Consider the following 27,217-nt stretch of genomic DNA (forward strand, 5'->3'; position numbering starts at 1 on the left):
GGCTTGTTTTGCTATTTAGAAGCTGTCATTTAGGATATATGAATTATTTATTCACTAAATCTCCGCTTATGACAACAATAGTTGGAATTCGAAGGATATATACTCGATGTGAATGAAGGACTTTCTGGATCGTAACAGCTTGACACGGCAAAACTGGTATACTGGTATTTTTAGTTATCAATATAAGTCACATTGTGCTTTATAAGTTGTATTCGAGCGTTTTGCGACTTATTGAATGACTATGATACCCGATATCAACATTTCATCGGGGATTTGCAGATCACCAAGCTGTCCTGAAATTCAACATTGATTTCAAACTCTTTACTTGTTTGTACTATTTCTTAGTGTTAGTACTTTTTATCATTTTAAAGTTAAATGAACTGTGTCACAGTAAAAGAGACATTAAAGCGATTGTGGCCAGTTTGGATCTAGATCAGCCTGCAGTCGCTTGAAAGCTGTTTGCTTAAAAGCGTTTTTCTGACAATAACAAATAATTTAATTGGATACTGATTTGACTGCGCTTTTCCTGTGACCTAGCTCAAATAATAGAATTGTCATTAATCAAATTATTTATTTCGAACATTAATCAATTGTTTTTCTTGTTCCTCGGGATCAATGACTCCAGCACTTTCCTGTTGAGAATTGAATACTGCTAAAGGCGATGCTAGGGGGCGTGAGAGATGTTGCACCTTCCAGTATCGCTCGATTGTTCATTGTCGGCTCGGGTACTACGTACATGTACCCCGGGTACTCTTAAGTATACTTACATGTATCCCGGGTACGGTAAATATACTAAAATGTACCCGGGAAATTTAACCCTAAATCCGTCGTTGTCGACTATTTTTTTTGTAATAATTATATATACACATCAGGGCTTAACATTAACTTTTTTTCAACTAGCCCGTTCGGGCTAGTAAATGCAGAACCTACTAGCCCTGACCAATCTTTCATGTGCCCTGACCCAAGTATTATAAAAACCTTTATATTTATCATTCAACTTGTATTTTATTGTGCTTGGAGATGCGCAATTATGATGAAATCATTCTTATTAGCTTGCCTTACTAATGCTATTGAAATCAATATTCATCTATTTAAGACATCTTTTTGTAATCTTCACGCCATTGATGGAGAAATTTTCTTGTTTTTTTATATTTCCTCATACTTTCTCTTACTTTCCTCCTTCCCTTTTCTTTTCGTATCCGAGGAACCCCCATCCCCACCCGTAAAGTCAAACTTTAACAACGACATGAACGTTAAAACCCTTTTTACATAGATTGCCGGGTTACCGTCTTACAAGAAATGGTAAGTGAATCTTAGCAAAATAACGTGTTACGGTAGTTGTAACAATTGTACAGGGTTAACTCTCTACTAAAAGCCGGGATCGACCATTAATATTAGTTTTGCTAATTGAATTGCGTAAAAAATATTGTCAAAACACTTCTAATCTAAATGAAGTCCTATCTTCCTCTAAATGGATTTATTAATCGTCTAAAAGATGGAATAACTTTTCCATAATGACAACAAATTAAAATTATTTAAAATTGATAAATAACTATTAATTTTATAGTTACTTTGTGTTAATGTCGAGTTTTATACCTTCATCATTCCGGACGATCCTGGGCGATCCCGGCTTTTAGTTTCAAACGTATTTTCATTGAGAAAACACGTCACTTTGAGGAAACCAATCAAAAACCGTGTCTCGCGGCATTTCGTTTAAAAATAGGTACTGACGTGTTTTACCAGGAAAACCGCCGGAGATTTTCTGAATTGTCGGCCTCTTTTTGATTGCAATCAGGGGGTTCCGAATCTATTTCGAGATACGATCCGTTTGTTGTCTCCGAACTCACTCTGGGATTTAATTGTCATCTGATCGTACTGTTTTAAGATTTTTGCATCTTTGAAAAGCTTATTTAAAACGGAGTTTATTGATATAGAACATATAATCCCGCCCAAAATACACACGACCGGTCGGGCATGTTCCTGGGACATTGGCTAGCCCGGACCAAGGTACGGGCAGTGAATGTCGTTCGGACGTGCCTTAGTGTTAAGCCCTGCACATTTATGTCAATTTTCTGTAGAATGGCCTCTATATTATCGGAACACATACTCAAAAAGCATGTTGATGCTGTGTTTTTTTAAGAGAAGTCTGTTTAAGATAATAGGTTGCGCGTTTTACGACATCGGATTTTGGGCGCGAATACAACTCGGGTACAGTCTAATATGGACCGAGTACAATTACGTTTATTTACCATACCTGGGGTACATGTTAGTATACTTAGAGTACCCAGGGTACATGTAAGTATACTTAAGAGTACCCGGGGTACATGTAAGTAGTACCAGAGCCGACAATGTCCAATCGAGCTCCATTATCCCTCATGAACCGACTCAAAAAACCGAGTCAGCAATATTTGACTTAATTTTTGGTTTGGTTGCTCTCGAGGGATCGAAAATTTAAGAATCTTCCTAAAAGCCTCACGGGTTTGATCCCCAGAAGCGACATTGAAAACTAGCATACTTTGTTATCTAAAAGGCTGCTAAACCTGATATACAATGATAATGTGAATTTTCTCTCACATGATGTTCATCAGTCATATTATATAAAAACTTACAGCAGTAGTAAACAACTGGACAATAATTAATGAACGCATCTTTCATTTGTCTTTGACACTTTGATTTTGACATGGCCTAGATTTAAATATGTGACTGGACTTTACCAGCACTCTTGTAACAGAGCTAAAGTTTAAATGTACCATTGAAGATCACCTAAATCCAGATTTGCTATTATAGACGTGTAGAAAGTTTTAAGGGTGTGACAAGTAAGCAAAAATTGGTCATTACCCAGAGGCCACAACTGATCTATGACTGTATTAAAACAAGAAAAATCAGTGCCTGATTTAGATTTTCTTAAATAGTTCAATAAAAACTAATTTCATAAGCCTGGTAACAGTTTAACGGTAATGCTACCAATGTGTCACACCAGGGCCTTGAATTTGAAATCTAGGACATGCATGGTCATTTCTTCATGAAATCAGGACACAAAATTGTATTTTAAGTCATGAATTGACCTGGCTATAGTTCTCAGATTATTATAAGCTCAATCAGTATATTTATATCATTATTTATGCTTTGTGTATTGTAAACATATACACAATCATGCAGTTACATGATAGCAATAAATAATATCAAAGCTACCCATACTATAAAGGTCATTGACAAAGCCTATGGTCAAAATGTGAACACATTGAGTTCAATCGCCCTCTCATGCCAGCAAAAACAACACGTTGACAGGTTGTCATTTTTGACAGTTCTACTTTCACTTTCATTTTGTGATATCAAACTATTAACAATAATGTGACTGAGAAAAATATCGCCATTGCTTTTTATGCCCCCGGTAGGGTGGCCTATATCAGTTGAACTGTCAGTCAGTCAGTCAGTGTGTCAGTCTGTCCGTCCGTCCGAAAACTTTAATGGCCATAACTTTTTTAATATTGAACATAGCAACTTGATATTTGGCATACATGTGCATCTCATGGAGCTGCACATTTTCAGTTGTGAAAGGTGAAGGTGAAGGTCATCCTTCAAGGTCAAATGTCAAATATAAAGCGTCTGTCTGTCCAAAAACTTTAACATTAGCCATAACTTTTTCAATATTGGTGTGCATGCGTATCTCATAGAGCTGCACATATTGATTGGTGAAAGGTCAAGGTCATCCTTCAAGGTCAAGGTGAAAGGTCAAATATTGCAATATTGAAGATAGCAACTCCATATTTGGCATGCATGTGTATGTCATGGAGCTGCACATTTTGAGTGACGAAAGGTCAAGGTCATCCTTCAAGGTCAAAGGTAAAATATATGGCTTCAAAGCTGCGCAGCAGTGGGCATTGTGTTTCATAAACACAGCTCTTGTTTAATATATTTTCTGCACATTTCTTCAAAAAACTTACATCAATACACGATTTTCTTCGTTAATTCAATCATTCCTGACAGACTTGTGTACATATTTCGCTTACATTTTGACGCGCGTAGGTAGGACCGCATTACCGCTTCCGAAATGTGTATTCATACTATTGCCTTCGAGGAACTTATCTGATGTTTGACGGAAAGGGCCGAAAATGTGCAAGTGTGGGTCAAGTTCCCCACAGGTACTACTTTTCCGTTCCCCCAATTTTTTTTCCGTACCTAAAATTTTTGTACCCAATCATCCTCAATTTTTTGTTCGTACCCAATTTTTTTTCGGACCCAATTTTTTTGTTCCCAAATATTTTTTCGTACCCAAATTTGTTTTCATACCCAATTTTTTTCGCAATTTTTTTGGAAATTTTTTTTTTTTCGTACCAACATACACAATTGTGGTGATTGTGGTGATGTAGATAAACTTAACTTGATGCTTTTATATCCATCCTCTCAAAAGCATCGTCACACCAGTACTGTAAGTAGTTTGATTTATAATTCCATTCGCTTCATCCAATTTCTTGATAATGCATCATGCATGAATCATGTTGAAATTTGCATTTCCATCCGACTGTGAGCAGATAGTTTGAATAATTTATACACACGGTGCAAACGCAAATTATTTTTGTCTAAAATTATTTGTCTATCGACTGATGTTACGCTCGTAGATTATGGCTTCTAACGGTTTAATTTCAATCAGTGAAACATAATACATTTTTGCATAAGGCAGATATTAAATCGTATTTTTGTTGTTCGTGTGCATTCAAAATTGATATTCCATATTTTAATTAAATAATGCGATCTTCATATCACGGCATCCAAAGTAATTGTCCTTAAGGATGTATATTGAATGTGAAAGAAAACAACCATATCATGTTTTTGTTGTTTAATGTTGTTGTTGTTTCTGCCTTATCATCCAGAATGCATCCAAATAAGATTGATCATTACACTAACGAAAAAAACATGAAGTGGATGCGTTTCTAATGGTATATACTTTAAAATTTCACTTAACGTCAGGATTAAAAATATACAAAGTACAACAGAATACCGTTGTGTACTATAATTTCTTCATCACTATTATTAATACAAACATCAGCACATAAAATAATGCCAAAGTAACGTCGTTTGGCGGAAAAAGTATACAATAAATAATATTTAAAAAAAAGATGGATCCAAGTAGATTCAACAGCTAATAGGTTATTATATAATTAGTAAAAAAAGGTGATATGCAAATATTAAACGTATATCTCAACTATGCAACTGTTCTATATATAATAAAGCAGTTGATTTTTAGACCTTAAGGAATCCTAATTATCAATTAACGTATCTAAAATGTTCAACAACATCAACAGGTACAAATGAGAAGTCAGATAAAGCATCGTCAGTGTCGTTAGATCCAACATGCGTTACAATATGTGTGGTATGATTTATATGGCAGTGCTTTACATTTGTACATGAAATCCATGCTATAAGTTTATCCGGCATATTTGTTTTACATGTCATAGAATATAAATGTAGGTGCATATGGTGTTCAGCGCAGAGAAAGTACTTTGTCGCTTGACAGCTCCTCCCTCGGGAGGACGAGCACAACTGATTCTCAACTGCCACTCTACTCTCACTCCTGGTTCCTGTACCTTTCTCCATCCACAACCTATAACCGCGTCTTATAGCGGATCAATTGTTGTAACAGGTTGCTGGCACGTTTCGTATGACCAGCTGCACGTTCTTGGCGAAAATTGGGTGCGGCAAGATTTACCCAAGCCCACGAAAATGAAATAAACAGTAGAAGGCTTCAGAACACAAAGCCGGATCGGTCGGGCCCAGAATAAAAAGAGCAAATCAAGCAAGGCACTGAATTGATGAAAGTTAAATTATATTCACGAGTAACAACATGTTTAAAAAATGCATTGTGCTTGCATCATTTTTCGATTTGATGCATCATGCATATATTACGCTGAAAAGTACATTTCCACCGCACTGTGTGCATATATTGTGAATAATTAACACACTGCGAAAAAACAGCTTCTCACATTATTCGTCTATCGAATCATGCACGTCCGGTGATAATAGCATCTAACGGCCTAATTTCAATCAGTGAAACACAATGCCTGTATGCGTATGCCAGATTTTCATTAATTCTTTGTTGTTAATGTGCATTCGAAAATTAACGTGTATGATCTTTATATCACAACACCGCTAGTTATTGTTACATAAGTCTATAGTACATACCCATAAGAAGTTTACGCTTTGTAACAACATAATAATAATAAAAAACAGAATTCCAGATCGATTTCGCTTCCAATGTGGGCTTAATTTGACATTCGCTGACGGGTAACAAAATGGAAAAATCACATGACGCGATCAACTTCAATATTAAGACGTCATTGGAATCGTCGTCGACGATCCACATTAGTGCCGTCTGCTAACAATGAGACAATCCTAACGACCCCAATTATCGATGTAGATCTTTTAAATGAAGTGGTTCTGAATATTGAAGCTATATTGTATAGCCTAAAGCGTCGGTTCTATCCGATTGTTTACGAGTTGCTAAGCAACTGCGTCCCGGGATATCATCGATCATGTGTTCGGAAATTGGTTTGTTCGAAATGTTTGTATTGACAATGTCGAGGCATTCATTGAATATCGACCCACTCGTACAATACCAGATAGAAACCTTTATGGGTATAATAATCCATACAGTATGTTATGCGGCTTTAATGCTTGTTGATCGGTTGGATTGATGTTGTTGCTATTCAGTTGTGAAATTCATAAAAATACGGATTCGTGACGGCATTGTGTGTTCTACTGGATTGAACGAACTGTTGTAAACGGGACAAATTGTTCAATTTTACAAAATTGAAAGACAATGTTTTTAATTGATTCAAATAATGTCTAATTACCGAAAAACGACCATTGGAATATACAAGGAGAGGTAACGGGTTTATGTTTAATGCCAAACTTCTAAAAATAAATAACCATTAATATACATACATCATCCATCGACATTGTATCATACAATATGTCATTTAATAAAAATTAACAATATATGTTTGTATACATGTATTTCGATATTTTAACAATCGTTTTGTATTCGTTGGTAATAATATACTATACTCAATATACTGTTTAATAAATTCATAACAAATGGTTTTATCTTTAGATTTAAAAATAAATATTGTTTTATGTTTTCTTTTGCTTCCTTTTTTTACAAGAAAAAAAATACCTTGTTATCATCGACCAGTTTTGATGCATTTGACTGTAATTGATATAAAGGATGTTGACTTCAAACGCAAACAAAATATTGAAGGAATTGCCATCCCTTTTTCTGTCCCCGTAAATTAAATAAATTAATTAATGCGAAGTCAATCATGGAACGTAAATTTAAATGTGTGTATTTGATTAACCACTAACGAAAACATTGAAGGAAACGTTAAAAACAATGTCGTGAACGTTTTATGAACCATGCTTTTCGTTGACGAAGAGAAATACTTGTTAACATCTACAAGTCTTAAATTTAAGGCATTTAACAAAAATACAAATACAAAACATAACATTCAACGCAAGATTGAACAAAAATAATAAAAGCTGATGTCACAACTTTTCCTGTTGTTTATAAAATTCAAAAATTATGTAACGGAACGTTAATGGACTGGTAAAACACCGACGCATGCAAACCATCGCGCTGACGTATCGAGACGTTATGGACCCGTTACCTATTAAGTTTATGTGGGTTTTTTTATTCAGCCATTAAATTTTATTCGAATTCTTATCCTTGAAAATGTGTTCTTTAGTTTTTTTACCTTTTGTATGGAACGGTTGAACTAGAGAGCGGAAGATATGCCATAGTTTTAGTACAAATATATAATTAAAGTTATTTGCTTCATTTTAATAAATTCCGTGTGTATATTTGTATTATTCCAGGTTCAAGCGGATGAAATAATTAAACCTATTTCGAAAAAAAAACACTTCGGCATTCCAGCGGGAACATATTAACAATGGGGTCTGTTTCGTCTAAGAAGGACTCAAAAAAGAAAAACAACTATTTACTCCAGACCCTTACCGGCCACGAGACGGGGGTCAACTGTATGGCGCTGAGCGAAGATGGCAGCGTTCTGGGGACCGGGAGTGAAGACAAAACGGCGCGACTCTGGAGCGCGAAAACAAATCCTTGCGAATGCCTCGGTATTCTTCGCGGGCACGAGGAGTACATAAACTGCATTCTTATAGAAGACTGTTACTGCTTGACCGGAAGTGCCGATAAAACGATACGCAAATGGGACGTGAGCACGTGCGAATGTGTACTGATTATGCGCGGGCATACTTCAGTAATTTACCGAATGATTTGCACTGGGGATTTTATTTTTACCAGTTCTTACGACAGGACCGCTCGATGCTGGGACTTCGACAACGGAGAGTGCATTCGTGTGTTTCGGGGCCACAAGAGGGGAGTGTATCCCTTAATTTTCATCCCCGGCGACGATGACGGGACCGATCAAGATGCAGCCGACGGCTCCAAAGACCTGCTCCTCACTGGGTCAGCGGACTTCACTGCAAGGACGTGGAATTTCGAGACGGGACAATGCCTGAAGGTGTTTAAGGGTCACACAGGTGCGATCACGTGCATGGCCACTGACATCATGGGAAGAGTTCTATTCACTGGAAGTACTGATTTCAGCATTCGATCTTGGAACCTACTCAAGGGCGAGCAACTCAAAATGTTCTCCGGTCATCAGGGATCTGTGATATGCATGCAGGTCAGTATGCGATCCATATAGGCGTAGCGATGTCCATGTAAACAATTGGTATGCAATAGGTTAACCGGTTAACCGGTTAATCTACCGAAACGATCAGTTAACCGGTTACACTTTCGGGAAAAGATTAACCTGATAAAAAACATTATCGCTATTAATCTATCTAATAAACATCACAAACAATTCTATGACATGAAAACCGTGCATTCATATAAACTGTATTATATATGTTCTCTGTTTCCTAATAGAAAATTGTAATTACTCCGATAGGTCAAGGTAACAAATTCTGCGGGAATACTACAGCTGCAGAACAAGGTTTCTGGGTATTAAGCCAATAACGGATCAATGGAGCCGCGTTCTAAGAAAACTGTGCTTAATGCATGTGCGTAAAGTGTCGTCCCAGATTAGCCTGTGCAATTCGCAAAACTGGGCATAATGCAGTCCGCACAGGCAAATCAGGGACGCCACTTACCGCGTTTATGACATTTTTCGTTTAAATGAAGTATCTTCTTAGCAAAAAATCCAAATTAAGCGGAAAGTGTCGTCCCTGGTTAGCCTGTGCGCACTGCACAGGCTAATCTGGGACGACACTTTGCGCACATGCCGTATACCCAGTTTTCTCAGAACACGACTCGATGAATAGAATAAGTGTATGAAATCGCTACCGTTATACTGGCGTTCGCCTTTTTAGACTCAAAACGTTTGAAACATCGCATTAATGTGTTCGTAGGTAACAGCATGTTTATGTATACGGGTCTGATTGCATGACACCCTTTATTCGCACTGTATAATCATATATATTATTCATTGTCTGCCATATACATATAACGAACATATCGTTTTTCAACTACATAATAACCGCCCGTAAAATATGTAAGACAAGAGAGCAGCATGAACGGCTCTATGGTTCTAATTTTGATTCGTTTCAATTACAACGTTGTTAATTATTTGGTGTGCGTCCTTTTTGAAGAATTATCAAATTCTTCGAAATAATAATAACTGTAATTCATAAAGCGTTATTTTGAACACGAAATTCAAAACAAATCGGATTCGTGTGTATTTTATGACAGTACGAGTAGTTTATTAACCTATGTATGCATAGTGGACTCACCCATTCTTCTAAATTGGATCAATTTATTTCCAAAATTAGGGATGCCTAGTATACTTATTTCTCTATTTAGAATAGTTCTTAAAGAAATTCCTTTAAGCGAACAGCGCAGACCCTGATGAGACGCCGCATCATGCGGCGTCTTATCTGGGTCTACGCTGTTTGCCAAGGCATTTTTTTCTAGACGCTAGGCACAAATGGGTTAAAATGCAATTTGATCAAAAAAGGTAATACGATTGACTGCATTTGTGCCAGTTAATGCTTCCCTACTATCTCTTAGTCTTAAAGAATTTGAAGTACATGTGAATATTGATTTCGCTCTTATGTAACTAAATCGCATTATAAAGCGGTAATATCTTATTTTTTAATTTATACGTTTATTTCATTCATTTATTGATGACCAATCTGTAAAAAGTTTTATTCTAATAAGTTCCATCTGTAAAATATTAGGAACACATGAAATAATTATTATATTATGATAGCTTACCACGGCGACTGGGAAATATACATGTTTCATCATTACGAATAATTGCATTTCTTAAAAAAAAAAATATTTTGCATCACGAATGTACAACTCCAAAGTCATAATTTGCATTTCAAACGAATATTTTTATAAATTTAGCTGGCTACTACTTTACAATGTTCATGGGTAATTTGAATTGGGCCTTGCAAATAATTGTTTGTCACCAGTGTTTGATATTACCGGGGTGACGGTCAATAAAATCAATATTTCACTGAGTGCGACATTGAAGTTTCTCGAACTTTTTCGATTAATAATGTATGACCATAATTTCTGCGCCGCGCACGGCAATAGGTTATTGTGCCATAACGCATCAATGACCCGCCTTCGGTCTGCGCCGCGCACGGCAATAGGTTATTGTGCCTTAACGCATCAATGACCAGCTGCGCCGCACACGGCGATAGGTTATAGTGCCATAACGCATCAATGACCAGCTGCGCCGCGCACGGCCATAGGGTATTGTGCCATAACGCATCAATGACCAGCCTACGGTATTTAAGATCATCATATACATTATTGAATAGAATAAATTGCAGATAAAGTTTTGTGTTTTAAATGAAATGAAGATAAGTATGAAGTATATCTGAATTTGCATTTATCACTGTGTCGATAACAATTTACATTACTAAGTTAATGACTATCTTTACTCCTTACTTGATACTTACTATAATAATTAAAGTAATTTAACCCATTTTGTGATGTTATCTAAAGCAAACATACTGTTCATATCGCATTGTATCGAGATTTTGAGCATACTGTTCTTCATTTTTCTATCGTCTCACAAATCATGTATTCCGAATGTCTTGGCCTTTTACTCCTTTTCGTATCAAGTGACTTTCGAAAACAGTTTTCCAACTCAATTATCGTTACATATTCTGTGTATTAACCACTTAAAATTATCAGTCATATTTTTGTACAAATGTGTAAGTCATATTTTGCATGTAAATTATAAATGGGTTGCAGTTAGGTTTATTATTAACAACCAAGTAATTTGAAAGAGTAAGTGCTGTCACCTTGTGACTGACATTAACGTGTATTTCCTTTCAATGTGTAGTTAGTTAGCCAACTCAGTTAACATTTATATATATTCTATTCCGAATATTATTGATTTACTATAAGTTGTGTCATGTTTTCCATATATTGTCAACGTTTTAATACAGCTGTTAAACATTTATATTGTGCCCTGTGTTACTAATTGGTTCGTGTTATTATTGCTCTTCGTATATGACGCAAAAAGTCCACAAGATTGCGAATAATTTAATGCAATAATTCTCTCTTATGTTTAAGTAATGTATTGAATGTGAACCGTTCATATCCTATGACTTTTCGACCTTAGAACTGATGGTAAAAATTAATAGCATTCAAAACAGCTCGGACGCTCGTTAAGGGTAAGATTCACGTCCGTTTGTGGTCAACCCATTTATGCCTGGTGGACTCTCCCATCCTTCTAAATGGGTCAATTTATTTCCAAAATTAGGGAGGTCTAGAATATTTATTTCTTACAGAAATTCCTTTGAGCAAACAGCGCAGACCCTGATGAGACGCCGCATCATGCGGCGTCTCATCTGGGTCTACGCTGTTTACCAAGGCCTTTATTCTAGACGCTAGGCATACATAGGTTAATTATCCAAACAGCCATAGGGTCTCGGCATGTAAATAGAACAATCCACAGGAGTCGTTCCCATTAGTGGAAAATACTGACGCCATCATTTTCAACAGATGTTTATGCATTACTCGACCTTTTTGAAAATTAAAAATATTATGTTGCTCTTGAAAATTATCAATTGAGTTAGGTTAATTGTAAAATAAAAAGTCGGGATATAATTGTTTGAAAATACCCACATAAATGTCAATTGTTTGCTAAGACCCTAATTGATGTTTGCTATTATCAATTTGTCTTAAAAACGGATTCTCTCCGAGAAATGTCATTTCGTCTAGTATCCAGGTTTAAAATGAATACTTTGAACTAACGAATTAACGAACATTTTCGTGCCAAATTTTTTCACTATATATTAACCACAAACGGACGTGTATCTTACCCTTAACCCATTTATGCCTAGCGTCTAGAAAAAAGGCCTTGGCAAACAGCGTCTACAGACCCAGATGAGATGTTTGCTTAAAGGGATTTCTGTAAAAAATATTCTCAATATAGAAATAAATATAGTAGAGATCCCTAATTTTGGAAATAAATTGATCCAATTTAGAAGGATGGGAGAGTCCACTGAGCATAAATGGGTTATATACAACAACAAGTCTTTGTATCAGCTTTCCACTTATATGCGGCTTTCTCAGGATATTCATAACCCGATCTGACTCTTGCCACATCGATTCCTATACCGGGTCGATTAAACAAGTTGGAATGCGTGAATTATTGACCAAATGAAGTAATAAATAAGCCATAATATATAACCAAATGTGATGCCTTAACTGCATAATTAAAAGTGTTTAGATACCATAAAAGAATAATTTATTTTTAGATCAGTATGTGACATGCGAATTATATCGGCAATTATACGCTATCTAATTACAAGATACACTGTAACATAGGTAACACGGATTCCACTCCCCTACTATACCGTGCATCTAAAAATAGGCTTAACTGAACTTTTATTTAGTTACTTACGTCATCTTGTTTATTTATGTGACATCATTAAATGAAAGTTGTGACCTAAAGGAAAGAACCCAAAACGAATTAGCCGCGCTCTGTAAAAATGTGATTTAGTGCATGTGCGTAAAGTGCAGTTCGCACAGGCTAATCAGGGACGACACTTCCCGCCTACACATGATTTTTGCGAAGAAGAGACTTTTTTGAAAAAAAAACAACAAGCGGAAAGTGTCGTCCCAGATAGCATGTGCGGATTGCACAGGCTAATCCGGGACGACACTTTACGCACATGCATTAAACCCCCTTGACACAGAGCACGGCACAAATGTTTTGTTTCGTAGACCGGCAGCATACGCTTTATAACGACCGATTCAAGGTTTTCATTAATGGAGTCGCGTTCTGAGAAAACTGGGCATAATGCATGTGCGTAAAGTGTCGTACCAGATAAGCCTGTGCAGTCCGCAGAGGCAAATCAGGGACTATACTTACTGCCTAAATTGGATTTTTTTCTAAGAAGAGACTTCATTTAAACAAAAAATGTCATAAAGCGGAAAGTGTCGTCCATGATTAGCCTGTGCGGACTGCACATGCTAATCTGGGATGACACTTTACGCACGTGCATTAAGCCCAGTTTTCTCAGAACACGACTCATATGGTAAATACACATTCGCCACACGGCACAATACCTGACTTAGCCAATTAAAAATAAATCTGTAAATGTACTTATTAAGCCATTCGCTGTGCCGGTATACATTAACACATTGCACGCCCGTTGTTTGACCTGTATTCTATATGTGTATAATGTATATTTTAAACACGTGTATACAATACAATTATTTTAGATTCAAACATTTCCACAATAAAATCCATTTTTGTTTGTTTCTTGCATAGACGTTTGCTTTTGTTATGTCTTTGATTTTGGAACAAATAAACTATATAACGCATTAATATATTGATAAATGCATGTGCGTTTGGCTTAGTTCACATGTTGCAATGGTCATCCTGGGTGAGCATAATTAGGACATACATTTTCTCAGTGGTTTAATCCATTAGACTAAAAATTCCATAAAATCGTAGTAAGAACCTGGTCTTGTACCAGCCACATTTTTACGACACATTGTGCACATGTCTTTAGCCCTGTTTCCCAATGCCACGCTTCGTATTGTTTCTTAGACCAATCATGGCGTCAACATAACTTCCAATCATTTGGAACATAATCTCAGAGACACTCAATGTTTTGAATAGGTCGTGAACAAGATCCTTTATACCGGAAGCTCTGACCACACGGGTAGGGCCTGGGTGACGGAGTTTGGCGACTGCACGCGCATTTACAAGGGCCACAGACACACCGTGAGCGTTGTCAAAATGAAGGACGGGCTAGGTAAGTGCACGTCGATTGTGTTACTCGCCTAATTGCTGGTAGCGTTATCAGGGTAAATATTCTACGAGGTTTTCTGGGGTTTACACACGGGCTGGACAGAATGTAAACACACCGTTAAGAACTTCAATTTGTAAAAAAGTATCTTAAGTTATTCAAGCTCATTTTCAAAAATCTTCAGTGCATAAAAGGCAGTCTTTCTTGCAGTTTGTGCTGATATCTTACGCGTAAGAATAAATCCTCGAAAACATCAGAAATCGGTGACAATATTTTACGTTGCGTGAAACATAACCGTATAAATAAATGCAGTGCACATATAATTTTTGTTAACAAGAACACATGCTTATTTAAAAAAAGTAATTCTGATTATTTCACATCTCCATAAGCAGTATACAAATCTGTCTTTTATGCACTAGTTGAAGTTCTTAAGAAAACATGTTTTAAAAGGTTATTTTTAAAAAGCACAACTTACAGGTGTGTTTAACCCATTCATGCCTAGCGTCCTGAAAAAAGGACATTGCAAACAGCGTAGACCCAGATGAGACGCCGCATAAATGCGGCGTCTCATCTGGGTCTACGCTGTTTGCTTAAAGGAATTGTAGTTAGTAATATTCTAAATATAGAAATAAATATACTAGACATCCCTAATTTTGGAAATAAATTGATCCTATTTAAAAGGATGGGAGAGTCCACTAGGCATAAATGGGTTAAATCCATTAAAGATAATTGGGAACCCCAAAAAGTACCGTGATCCTGCACCCTGGTTATCTTGTGTGGGGTTTTCGGATGCATAAACAAAAAGAAAACTAAACGAATAGGGATTTAGAAAAAATGTGCATGTTATTTTACCGATAGTAGTTAAATGAAGCGATAAATATAGCCTTATTCTTGGAAAATCTTTGCAAAATACATATGCGTAAAGTGTCGTCCCAAATTAGCCTGTGATGTAAGCGTAGGTCAATCGGGGAAGGCACTTTCCGAATAAGCTTATTTTTGCTTTGAAGAGACTTTTTAAAAAAAAAATTCCATGAAAGCGGAAAGTGTCATATGCGGAATGCACATGCTTATTTGGGACGAAACTTCACGTACATGCATTAAGCCTTGTCCTCTCAGAACGAGACTCAAGAGTTTACCATTTCCAGCTCAGAAGCAATGTGAAAATGGCCATGTGCAAACAGCATAAAACCAGAACAGCCTGCGAGTTACTCTAATCAGTCTATAAAATATTCGAATGTATTAATTCGTGCCTACTGGCGTAATGTTGAGGTCATTTAAAAGCTGTGTATAACAGCTACGTCGAAAAAAAGCGCATGAGTGTTCTATACCGATGTTAAGGTCAGAGACTGGTTGACACCGTGTGAGCTACTATGGTAACAATAAATGCATAAACAACAAAGTACGGGTCAACAGCACTGACTACCTAATTCGTGAGAAAAAAGTACTTCTTGCAGACATATTTATTTATTTTTTATTTTCATCGATAATCTTATTGTTTATTTTGGATTGTATATGGTGTCAACAAAGTTTTGAAAAGGGAATTTCCATCAAGAAGTTATATTCTTAGTGTGATAGGTATTCGATATTCCCACAATATTTATTTAATATGATGGTGATTGCAAATTTTATTTTATATTAATTGGTTCGCATTATACCATTTTCATCATATTTTTAATGCTTCCAGACCGTCGAAAAAGAGACATGTTGTTTTTTTTGTTTAAGTTGTCTCTATAACATAAATATGATGATAAACAGTGCATACACAACTCGACCTGTGCGTTAAGACAAACTCTTCATAAATTTGAATGGGTTGTGTTCATTTCAAACTTACGATTTAAAAAGCTATAATATAATTTTGAAAAATGAGTTGCGTCTAAGATTATGCAATAGAGAACAACTTCAGTGCCTTCGGCGCTTTGATATAACTTCACGCATTTATCAAGGCGAGTGTGTGTTATTAATAAAGTGGATGATACTTGGATATTGCGCATTTTAGGGTGATTTTGAGAGAGTACATACGATATTGTTATATTTTTTAAAAACAGATAAAACATTGATGAGTAAAGAATTTCAGTAAAAGTTCCGTAAAAGGAAGTACCTACAAATAAACTATAGAACCGATTTGTTCGATTGTCCGTTGTACAACTGAAGACTCCAACATGTATACAAGTACACTGTTAGGAATTCCCCATCAGTCTGTTCAATTTTGTTCATACGGCACATCCAATCTCCGCGCAGAGATTTAACTGGAACGTGGGGGATTGAGAGCATGTAACGACAACTCTGCGTGGAGATTGCGACATATCGGCGACATTTTGGTTTACAACAATTACGAGTTAACGTATCGGTATCGACGTAAATATTTCGTAAAAAAATCTTTATCTGATTGATAGTATCCTGTAAGATTGTTGATCAATTTCTTGTATTCACTTGTTGGTTTATAATTGCGATAATAATTTATGTTCTGTTCACATCGAACTCGCATTTATTCCGTTTAACCCATTTATGCCTTGTGGCTTCTCCCATCATTCTAAATTGGATCAATTTATTTCCAAAATTAGTGATGTCTAGTATATTTATATCTATTTTTCGAATATTTCTTACAGAAATTCCTTTAAGCAAACAGCGCAGACCCTGATGAGACGCCGCATCATGACGCTAGGCATAAATGGGTTAATTGCTGTCACCAATGGCCTGGTTAAACGTTCAATGCACTGGTATATTAGTATAAACTAATTGAGTTGAAATTGTTTTAAACGACAGTTGTTTTGAATGCACCTTTTGTGTTTTAAAGTGCGTTTTTTTCGTCGTATTGTACAGCATTTACAAAAGAAAAAAATAACATAATTTTGCAAAGCATGCAATTTAAGTGATGCATTTCTGCGCACTCGCCGATGTTTATTTCCCATGATTATAAATCGATAACCCAATTTTAGACGAATCAATATTAGCAAACAAGGAATAAAGCGTTTTAACCGAACATATTGTAACAGTTATCATTTTTTATATTATGTTTGCGTGATCGAAGTTGTCAAATATGGTTTTAGCGAACGGCAGATCTTTATTTGTGTTCAATTAAATAATACCGGAAACATTACGGAAAATATATACATTTTTTATGAGTTTAAGCTTTATTTAAAGTTTTCAATATAGACGTCGTCGCGGTTTTACATGAACATTTTTGAAATCTGAACTTGTATCTGTTTATTTTAGTCGAAACTGTTTGCTTAGTTTAAATCGGTCGGTTAAATTGCCTATATTGCAGTTCAAATTATCTCATATGCAAAGAACCGCGGAGAGATCATTAATTCAGCCTTCTGCATCCCCTATAGATGATTACTCCGATTAACAGTGTACAGTACAGAGAAGAAAGCGGAAACAAAGACCAGCTCAGACATATTTATTTATTTACTCGTTTCTGTTGACATCATCATCACCTCATTGATTTGTTATCAGGTGAAACTGAAAGGAATCCTGAGAACGCAGCCGTTCATAGCTGACATTTTATCAATTAGCTTATAAGCTACATATCCCAGCTAACTTGCATTTTCTTGCAGCGTTAACCGTTGTTTTTTTCTTGGAAATGTTAACCGGTTATGTTTTGCATTTTTAACCGGTTTTGTCTTGCAGTGTTAACCGGTTGCGGAGACGCGGTCGCCAGAATTTATACAGGAAAATCTGGATCCCTCGCAAGGGAGTTTCAGGGCCACGAAGGGGCAATAAATGCTTTACAGGTCTTTCATCCTGTAGATCCCTTACTGAACCCCTTGACTCCCTTCTCCACCTACTAATATTTTATGGACTAATTTCTACCAAGCGTGGCGTGGCTAGAATAGTGTTTAGTGCTTACCATAGCGTTATAGATTACATTTACACTGTATTGACCTTTTCCGAAGCTGTTGCGGTCGCGCTTAGTGTTAAGAGCTTTTATCGACCATAAAAATAGCGCAATTCTTTGACAGTTCTTTAACTTGTTTAATGCATTCACGCACGTAAACATAAAGCCTGTTTAATAAGGATAAATAAGTATACTAGTCCTAAACAAAGACTTTCATTGAGCATTTTTAATAGCTCGTTTTCGAAAATAAATCGTTTGACGCAGTGCGATAAATAAATAACAATTTTCCTTTAATTCATTGTTATTCATAAAAACGTTTAAAATTTAAATCAACCAAGTATACTGGATTTGTAACCGAATAGTTGTAACTATTTATGCGTTTGCCATTACTTATCTCTATTCATAAGACATATATTAATGTTTTTAATACGGACTAAACATGCAGTATTCTATCAAAAGTAATGTTTATTCATTATTACAATGATTGCCATTAAAGTGAATGATATTTTCAAGAGTCTGCTAAAGTTTTAGGGAAAACACACACATGTTGGTATGCAAACCCATATGACCTATTGAAAATCATTTCAAAATTGCAGACATTAACCTTGCGGACTGTAATTATTAAAAAATAATCTCTTATCGGTAAATAAAATGAGTCAGAAATGTTCGTTTCTACGGATACCACGATTCAATGTATTTGAGGTTCGGACTTTAACTATTACGATGACATTAAACCCATTTATGACCTTGGCAGACAGCGTAGACCCAGATGAGACGCCGCATGATGCGGCGTCTCATCAGGGTCTGCGCTGTTTGCTCAAAGGAATTTCTGTAAGAAATATTCTAAATATAGAAAAAATATACTTGACATCCCTAATTTTGGAAATGATTGATCCAATTTAGAAGGATGGGAGAGTCCACTAGGCATAAATGGGTTAAATTGAACTAGATCTAGTATTACGTAGGATTGTTTTGTTCTGTAGTTCCAGTTATTTATTTGTGTTTAATGACCGACTAACCATAAACCTAACCCTTACCCCTCTTCTTTCTTCTTTGTGATCCCTATAGTGTTCACGGGTTCTGGCGATGCTGTTGCGCATTGTTTTGACGCCAAGTCAGGCACTCTAAGACGGACGTTTGCCGACCATAAAGTGGCTATAACGTCACTACAGGTACTCGTATAATGACGTCACAAATATGGCGTCATTAGGCCATGATTTATATTCACGTGGCCGTTGTAATCAATATGCATGGAATATTTGTCACGTTCTGTGAGTGTGTTTATCCTGTGTTTTCTACTTCTACGAAGTGTTATAGAAACGGCTGCACAAAATATTAAACCATAGACTAAACTACATTACGAGTTATTCTGAAAAACGTCCGTGTTAAACTATTGACGCGATCTTTATGATACTTAGCCTTATGAACTTGTCTTAACGTTATCACGTGAATATCTAATTATTTGTTAATGACAAAAACCTGTAAAGTTTACGTCTATATAACTTTCTGTCTGTTAAACTATTTAATAATATAAAACTATGAAAACGCTTCAACAATGTGAGAGGACACAAGCTCCTTCATTTCCAAGCCTTTTGCATAAGCATAATATCTCAAAACGGGTATATCTTTTGCTGCAGAACAATAAATATGCATGCCCAATACCCATTTTTCCTTTGTTATCCCATCCGTTAGTGGTGTGATGTTTTAACTGTAGAAGAACGTTAAAAGCTTCCGTTTAATGTGCATTTTTTCTAGCAAGAACATTATGGTTTCACTGTTGTGGTAGCATTTTGTTTTATACTATAGCAAACAAAAAACTATATATGTAGGGCAAAACTTGATGATAAAATTATATTATAATCGCTATATGGCATGCATAACAAAAACATGTTATCGTTTATTTAAATAAAATGCACAATACTCAATATACAGTTTTAAGTCGTTTATTTATTCGCACATGGTATATATAGGATCTGGCACGAGTTGTCATATCATACCATATTTTATTAAACGAGTACAGGAATTGTTTGAGTAAGCGAGCCTTTGGCGAGCTTACTAACGAATTTTGTGGACGAGTTTAATAAAATATGGAATGATATGACAACGAGTGTCGGATTTTTTTTATCACATGCCTTTAAATAAGCAAATTAAATATATATTAACGCAAACATAATGATAAATCCCGAATGTTTTTTGCATTTCGTGACGTCATTTGACGTTGCAATGTCATTTCAGCAAAATAACAAAATTCGATTGGTCAATAAACGAAAACTAAGCCATTTGAAACGCTTAAAAATGTTGTATTACACATGTGTAATAAAAAAAAATATGTAATGGTTGTATTACATGGGAAACAGGGTTTAGCATGTGATAACAAATTTTATAAAACAATTCAATGCAACTTAACAAATATATATTGCTCATTAAAGGTGTAATTGTTTATATATAAACTAGTTAAACAGCTGGTTGTGCTTGCTTAGTGCCCTACATTATTATAACAGCTTATTTACAAAAACACGATATATCAATATACAGATCATTTAAAATTAATGGAGAAAATTAGGATTGGCAAATTACGCACTTGAGCAATGGCGTGAAGTGAAATGAACTCAAGTCTAGAGAGCCTGAATGTGAAGGCATATAATATTAATTCTTAACAACACTCGGTGACATTGTCATATTCAGACCGTATTCCTATGTGTAGAATAACGAATTCACGGTTATGACAAATTGGAAATCTGTTATGCATGGCGCCACTGTATCACATGTTCAAGTAATCATTTCACGGTCAAATTACCTGGAGATGTTGTTCGTTAAACCTGATATCGATCAAGGTTGCTCAAAACTTCCAATTTAGCTACCCATAAGGCAGTCTGATCTTAGCTGTGAATAACAATTAATACACAGACAAGAAGCAATGCAAGTATCAATCGCTTGCAAATTGCATTATAAAACATAAAGTTTTGGACAACCGTGCTCAGAATTTCATATTGTCTTTCATTTGTAAATAAAACGAATTTGACTTCCATGACCCTAGACTCACATATATGTCATTCATTTAACAGTTTTTGGCAATAAGAAAACCTTAAAGACGCGTGTATCACTGTGCCCATACCCTGCATTTGTTTCCCACAGGCTATAAACGGTCGGCTCTTCACGGGCTCTTATGACGGAAGTGTCAAGGTCTGGGACATCACAGGCATCAACGACGACACAGCCTTTGGTACGTAGGCATCGTTCTCATAAAGACATAGATAAAACTCAATTTATTGTTTAGTTTAAAGGGGCCTTTTCACGTTTTGATAAATTGACAAAATTAAAAAAGTTGCTTCAAATTCGCAAGTTTTCGTTTTGGTTATGATATTTGTGAGGAAATAGTAATGCTGAACATTTACCATGCTCTAAAACAGCCATTATATGCATGTTTTGACGATTTAAAAACCTGAAAATAACAAAGCGTTGCAACGCGAAACGATTGAATAATTTGGAGAGTTCTGTTGTTGTCGTTATATTTTGTGAAACTACGAGGATTGCTTAAAGTATAAAATACGACTTGCATTGTATGAGAACGGATGGCCGAATGGTCTAAGTGGTAGACTATTACTCCAGGACTCCAGGGGTCAGTGGTTCGAGCCATGTTAAGGGTTACTTTTTTTCTTTTTTAAATTTTATTCTTGACTTTCTACTGGAGCTGTTTTAGATCAAATGTTTACATTATTCAATATGAAGTATTTAATGACAAACTTCAATACATGCCAAAAGCTGTGAAAAGGCCCCTTTAAACTTATTTATTTCACCTCGATTGCACCGAAAGCCGAAGTCTTATTTAAACGCCTTCGATTCCGTAGAGCAAGTACTTCACATATAGGTCCACTCATGTTTCTAGTGTACATAAATGACATTTTCGCTGACATACAAGCAAACATACATTTGTTTGCTGATTATACTCGTCTTTTCATGGTCGTAAACTGCCCAAATCAAACTGCAGCCGCATTGCAATCAGACATTGACAAAATCTCAAGCTGGGCTGATAAATGGTTAGTATCCTTTTCCCATCAAAATCCGAATTGATGATAATATCTCGTAAAATTAATAAACCACTTCATACATGCAGAACATTACTATACCGTTGTCAATGTTCATAAACACGTAAGTGTTTTTATGTCTAATGACTGTCCTTGGCATGTGTATATATCTGTTATACAGGAAAATGCATGGAAACGAGTTTATAAAATGCGTCGATTAAACATAATTCATGAAATAAAAACTCTCGAGAAAATATACGTTTCTTGAGGATGTTGTGTTTGATAATTGTACACAATATGAAAAAAAACGAACTAGAAAAAATCCAAACCGAAGCCGCGCGAATAACATCTGGTTGCACGCGTCTAGTCTCATAAGAATATCTTTATAATGAGCTAGGATGGGAGTCCATTAGTCAACGAAGACACAAACATAAATTAATATTAATATATCAAATGAGCTCTAGTAATGTACCTTCTTACTTACAATCTATTTTGCCCGCAACAGCTGGGTCAGGCAGCAATTACTCTCTCAAAAATTCTTCAAACAATTCTTCAAAGTTCAAATCTTCACACAATTCAGACCCGAATATCACTGAACTCAAATTCGTTCCTACCATCTACTGAATTTGATGGAATAATCTTCCCGATGGTGTCAAACACGCCGAATCGATCCTTTCCTTCAAAAGGCACATTAACTTGATCGACCCAGTCCAAATCCTATATTCTTATACGGCGCGAGACGCTCTAAAATGTTGCATACGCGCATACGAACAAAGTGTAGCGCCCTAAATGAACATCTTTTCAGACGCAACATCATAACATCACCTCTGTGTCTTTGTGGATTCCACGAAACGACACCACATTACTTTCTCGAATGCATTAAGTAAGCACATATTCGCGGCGAACGTATAAATACGATATCTTTATATATTCCGCCCATGCACTGAAACTATTCTACATGTATGTGGAGACGACGCTCGTGACTACGTAACACATACTTAAATATCTGATGCAGTTCATTAATTCATTATTGATAGTAAGCGATTTGATGCGTAAATATGCTACAGATTCTTCCAAAACCTCGGCCAACCCAAACTTCACTCACTTTATCCCCTACACCTTCCAACTTTCGTCCTTTTCCTATATCTAGCGACACCCTCTCATTTGAGTTGTTCAGTTTGCCTAGTGCGTTTCTTGACTTATTATTTTGTAATTCCAATTATGTTCGTACTAAACCATGAAACAATAATTCAAGACAAGGGAGAAGAACCACATAAGACTTTGTCTTTCGTTTTCATCCCATTCAAACATGTTATTATTTAATGTAAATGTTGTATACATTTGTGTGTATCAAATTTATGAAATAAATATGTTTAAACTAAGTACTTGATGAATCTGAGAGAGATCTAAAACTCCCACAGTGGGGATCAACCCCGTCACCTCCCGGTCTATATGTGGATTACATATCAACTACGCTACGGCGACCTTGTTTGTTGTGCTCTCTCCTATTAGAAAAAAGTAGATGTATTGTATTTAGCCAATGTGTACTGACACCATACTGTGGTTATCGTGTCGTGAGCCTTAATAGCTTAAAATTATGTATTATGCGCCATATTTTATTTGCTGAGATGGCAGATAATGAAACGTCAGCCTTTCATTTAACAAATAAGAATAATATGGACATGGATTAATATTTTAACGAAACACACGTTGCTCTCCTCTTTATACAACACTGTTCGATTCAAGACATAATGCTCGATAAATCCTTGTCAATTGGTCAATTAACGAAGATTTTAGTATCATGTTCAAAATGAATATACATTACACCTGAAGACACTGTGAACATCGTCAATAAACAAGAAGGTGGACAGTGTCGTATTGGATATGGTGTCTGCATAAAGTTTAATATATATATATATATATATATATATATATATATATATATATATATATATATATATATATATATATATATATATATATATATATATATATATATATATATATATATATATATATAATCACATTACCATAAATAAGTAAATTTTATCTGTTTTAGGCGAAGAGGAAAAGAAGGCCGACATTGCTGATAAGACTAACATAGACCAGAACCAGAACGGCATCGGCAATGGGCCTGAAAAGATCATGATCGATTAGAGCACCCCTTTTGCTCTCTGTTTTTGTTTTAATAGTTCAAGTCGTTAATTACTTTTGATTTGCGATAAGACATATTGTTTTGTGGATAGTTTCGAAGGCTTTAACCTGATATTGTATCCATGTTTTTTTTCCCGCAAGTTTGTTGAGGAAAATCACGAATGCCGTTAACAAGTCCATGAATATGTAGAAAGTTTCAAAGAAATATAATCAGTGTATGCTATTCAAATATAGCGACACAATCGTGAACGATTACGCATCCCCTATAGATAACTCGCGTTTCGTGTCACGTTACGATGTGCATTGGACATTTCTACGAAACGGACAGAACAAGAACACATTTGAGTTCCTCTCATGCTCTGTAATTTTGTTTCGAATTTTTTTTTGCCTCAATTCTCCGGTGTCACGATAATGGATGTTTCTTGGTCTAAGTAATATGTATAGATAAACAGGAACGATTCAGAATGAAATGGTTTATATCGGTCCCTCGTGGTAAAACGGCCGCCATAGGCATATAATAAATTATGAAGGAGACATGTGGAAATAAAAAGAATTATTTTACATGACAACTAAATATTTCATACGTACGTCTTTCATATTACGTGTTTTGATATAATGGGACACACATGGGCCTGTTTGTCGAAACAACATATAACCAGACCGCGCTGTTGAAATATGGTTCAGATTAACGCATTTCATCTTGAGCAGTGATGTGCAACGTCATTTCTTTTCACATATTATTCATTTGGGACATGCCCGAAGGTTATATGAGATTTAACAGAATAATTTATTACCCGTCTCAAATGCCCTAAGATGTTCGTGGAGCCATGACTGATTAAAAGTTTCCAATTCCACGGCTTCAAGTAGTGTAATATACCAGTCGTGATATTTTAATCAATATAAACTAATAATTATAAAAAATATTAGAACTTTACTTTTTTCGTTATTGGTTGACGGTCCCTTTTACCTTATGTTTGATGTAAATCTGATACTGGAATTTTTCTTTGAAAATGTTTCTCCGGCACCAATACCAACAATAAAATGCACCTCAGTGATTGCATAAGCAACAATTCAAATAATTCGTATTAGAGATGTGATGGTAGAAGTTTAAATATACAATACATCAACTGGAAGGCTTAATCATTCTACTGTTTTACGTTTTAAAGCCCATAAACACTCACAATCAACGAATATTTCTTACAATATATCAAAAAATAAAGTTAACACAAACAATCAATTTTCCTTTTAACAATAGCCAACATTTCAATGATAGATGAGATCTGGTAACATAAATTTAACAAGATACAAAATGCTCTTTTATCTTATTGTGTGGAAATGTTTTCAACAAATGGTCCATGCACCCTGTTGGTGTTCGTGTGTCTTATGAATAGATATTGTTGCAGGAAATTAAAACGGAAAATATTGTGCCACAAAAAATAAAAACGAGCATTTTGCATCTCGTTTTATTTATGTTACCATACCACAACTAGCATTGAAATTTTGGATATATTTGCGAAATATTCGTTGATTTTGAGGATTAATGTTACTTTCAAATATAAATGGGAAAACGTATAATAATTAACTAATTACTCTAAAAGGAAGCTCTAACAATTCGAAAAGATTTTATGCCTTAAGATATTAAATCTATGCTTTTTTGTTGAGTCATGCATTATATGATAAACAGTCGATATGTAAGTAATACATTTATCAATGTATACGCATCGACACTGAATACATGCACAAAATGTGTTATTCTAATTAAATACCCATTATGGGATCCGTGTAAAATTATAGGGCGTTATTACATTTTTATTTACATGTTCGCGGCAATAAATATATATATCATGGGATCAACATACATGAGGAAATATATTTACACAAGTACATTTGACAGGAAATAGTATAAACTGTAATACTTATATATGGGCATGATTGATTGTAAAAAACACACAGTTGTACGAAACTTTAATACTGAACAGCCATTACTTGAATAAATCTTAATTATGGAATCATATTTCTTTTAATGATATTTATCACAATGACGTTCGGGCTCAGGAAAAACTCCAATTGTTGGTTATTTACCAATATACAACGGTAATGTAAAAAATACCCCAAGTACATCTTTATTATCAATGTTGTGTTTTATTTAACATGTATTTATTAATTTTGTTTACGTCTTTACGACTTTTCAGATTTTGATGTTTGCATTATGTACGTTGTAAAACTATTATCCAGTTTTTGTTCCGACAAGTTCATGTTTAGTGCAATGACGTTTGGACTTGGTGTGATATTGTTACATTTACTTTGTCAAAACGGTGTGTGCATTGTTTTGTCCCCTACCGGTGAAACCGGAGGGGACTTATGGTTTGCGCTCCGTCTGTCAGTCTGGCTGTCTGTCCGTCACACTTTTCTGGATCCTGCGATAACTTTTTTAGTTCTTCATATTTTTTCATGAAACTTGAAACACGGATGGATAGCAATATGAAGATTGTGCACGTCATTTCATTTTGTTCCTACGTCACGAATTCTGGTTGCTATGGCAACACATATAAAAAAAACTGACAATGGTGGAGTTTCACCGGTAGGGGACAATATTGCTTGGCAATCTCGTTATACATGTAAGTGTTTATGCACCTGACTGACATATTAGTTCTTGATATATGTATACAGATGGAACTTTATTCTAAAATATGTAATTTGATTACGTTATTATTTTGTAGAATCAAATTTCGAATACATGCACGATAATGCTTTAAGCTGTTGCTGTTTTATGCAAGCTTTTAATTTCTTGTCAATATTAGCCTATTTTCATCGATGATTATTCAATGTTTAACAAGATCATGTAGTCATGATTTAAATGAGCACAATGTTTACGGGTGTAGAATAACAT

At 35.4% G+C, this 27,217-nt stretch overlaps 1 protein-coding gene across 1 annotated transcript; it reads left to right on the forward strand.

The window, feature by feature from the left end:
• The first annotated feature begins 6,695 nt into the window (after window positions 1–6,695).
• Window positions 6,696–27,136, forward strand: LOC127848085 (WD repeat-containing protein 86-like). Its single transcript, XM_052380376.1, has 6 exons — window positions 6,696–6,883; window positions 7,873–8,705; window positions 14,181–14,316; window positions 19,217–19,320; window positions 21,284–21,371; window positions 24,233–27,136. The coding sequence occupies exons 2-6, from the start codon at window positions 7,947–7,949 to the stop codon at window positions 24,328–24,330; spliced, it is 1,185 nt and encodes a 394-aa protein (XP_052236336.1). The 5' UTR covers window positions 6,696–6,883; window positions 7,873–7,946; the 3' UTR covers window positions 24,331–27,136.
• The last annotated feature ends 81 nt before the right edge of the window (window positions 27,137–27,217 follow it).

Source organism: Dreissena polymorpha, chromosome 10, assembly GCF_020536995.1.
Source record: "Dreissena polymorpha isolate Duluth1 chromosome 10, UMN_Dpol_1.0, whole genome shotgun sequence".
In the NCBI taxonomy this organism is placed as follows: Eukaryota; Metazoa; Mollusca; class Bivalvia; order Myida; family Dreissenidae; genus Dreissena; species Dreissena polymorpha.

Excerpts from the sequence above, each read along its gene's own strand:
- LOC127848085 (XM_052380376.1), top strand. The coding sequence starts at position 7,947 with ATGGGGTCTGTTTCGTCTAAGAAGGACTCAAAAAAGAAAAACAACTAT. Across the intron at positions 14,317-19,216 it reads CAAAATGAAGGACGGGCTAG|TGTTCACGGGTTCTGGCGAT; the intron begins GTAAGTGCACGT and ends TGATCCCTATAG. Across the intron at positions 21,372-24,232 it reads CAACGACGACACAGCCTTTG|GCGAAGAGGAAAAGAAGGCC; the intron begins GTACGTAGGCAT and ends TATCTGTTTTAG.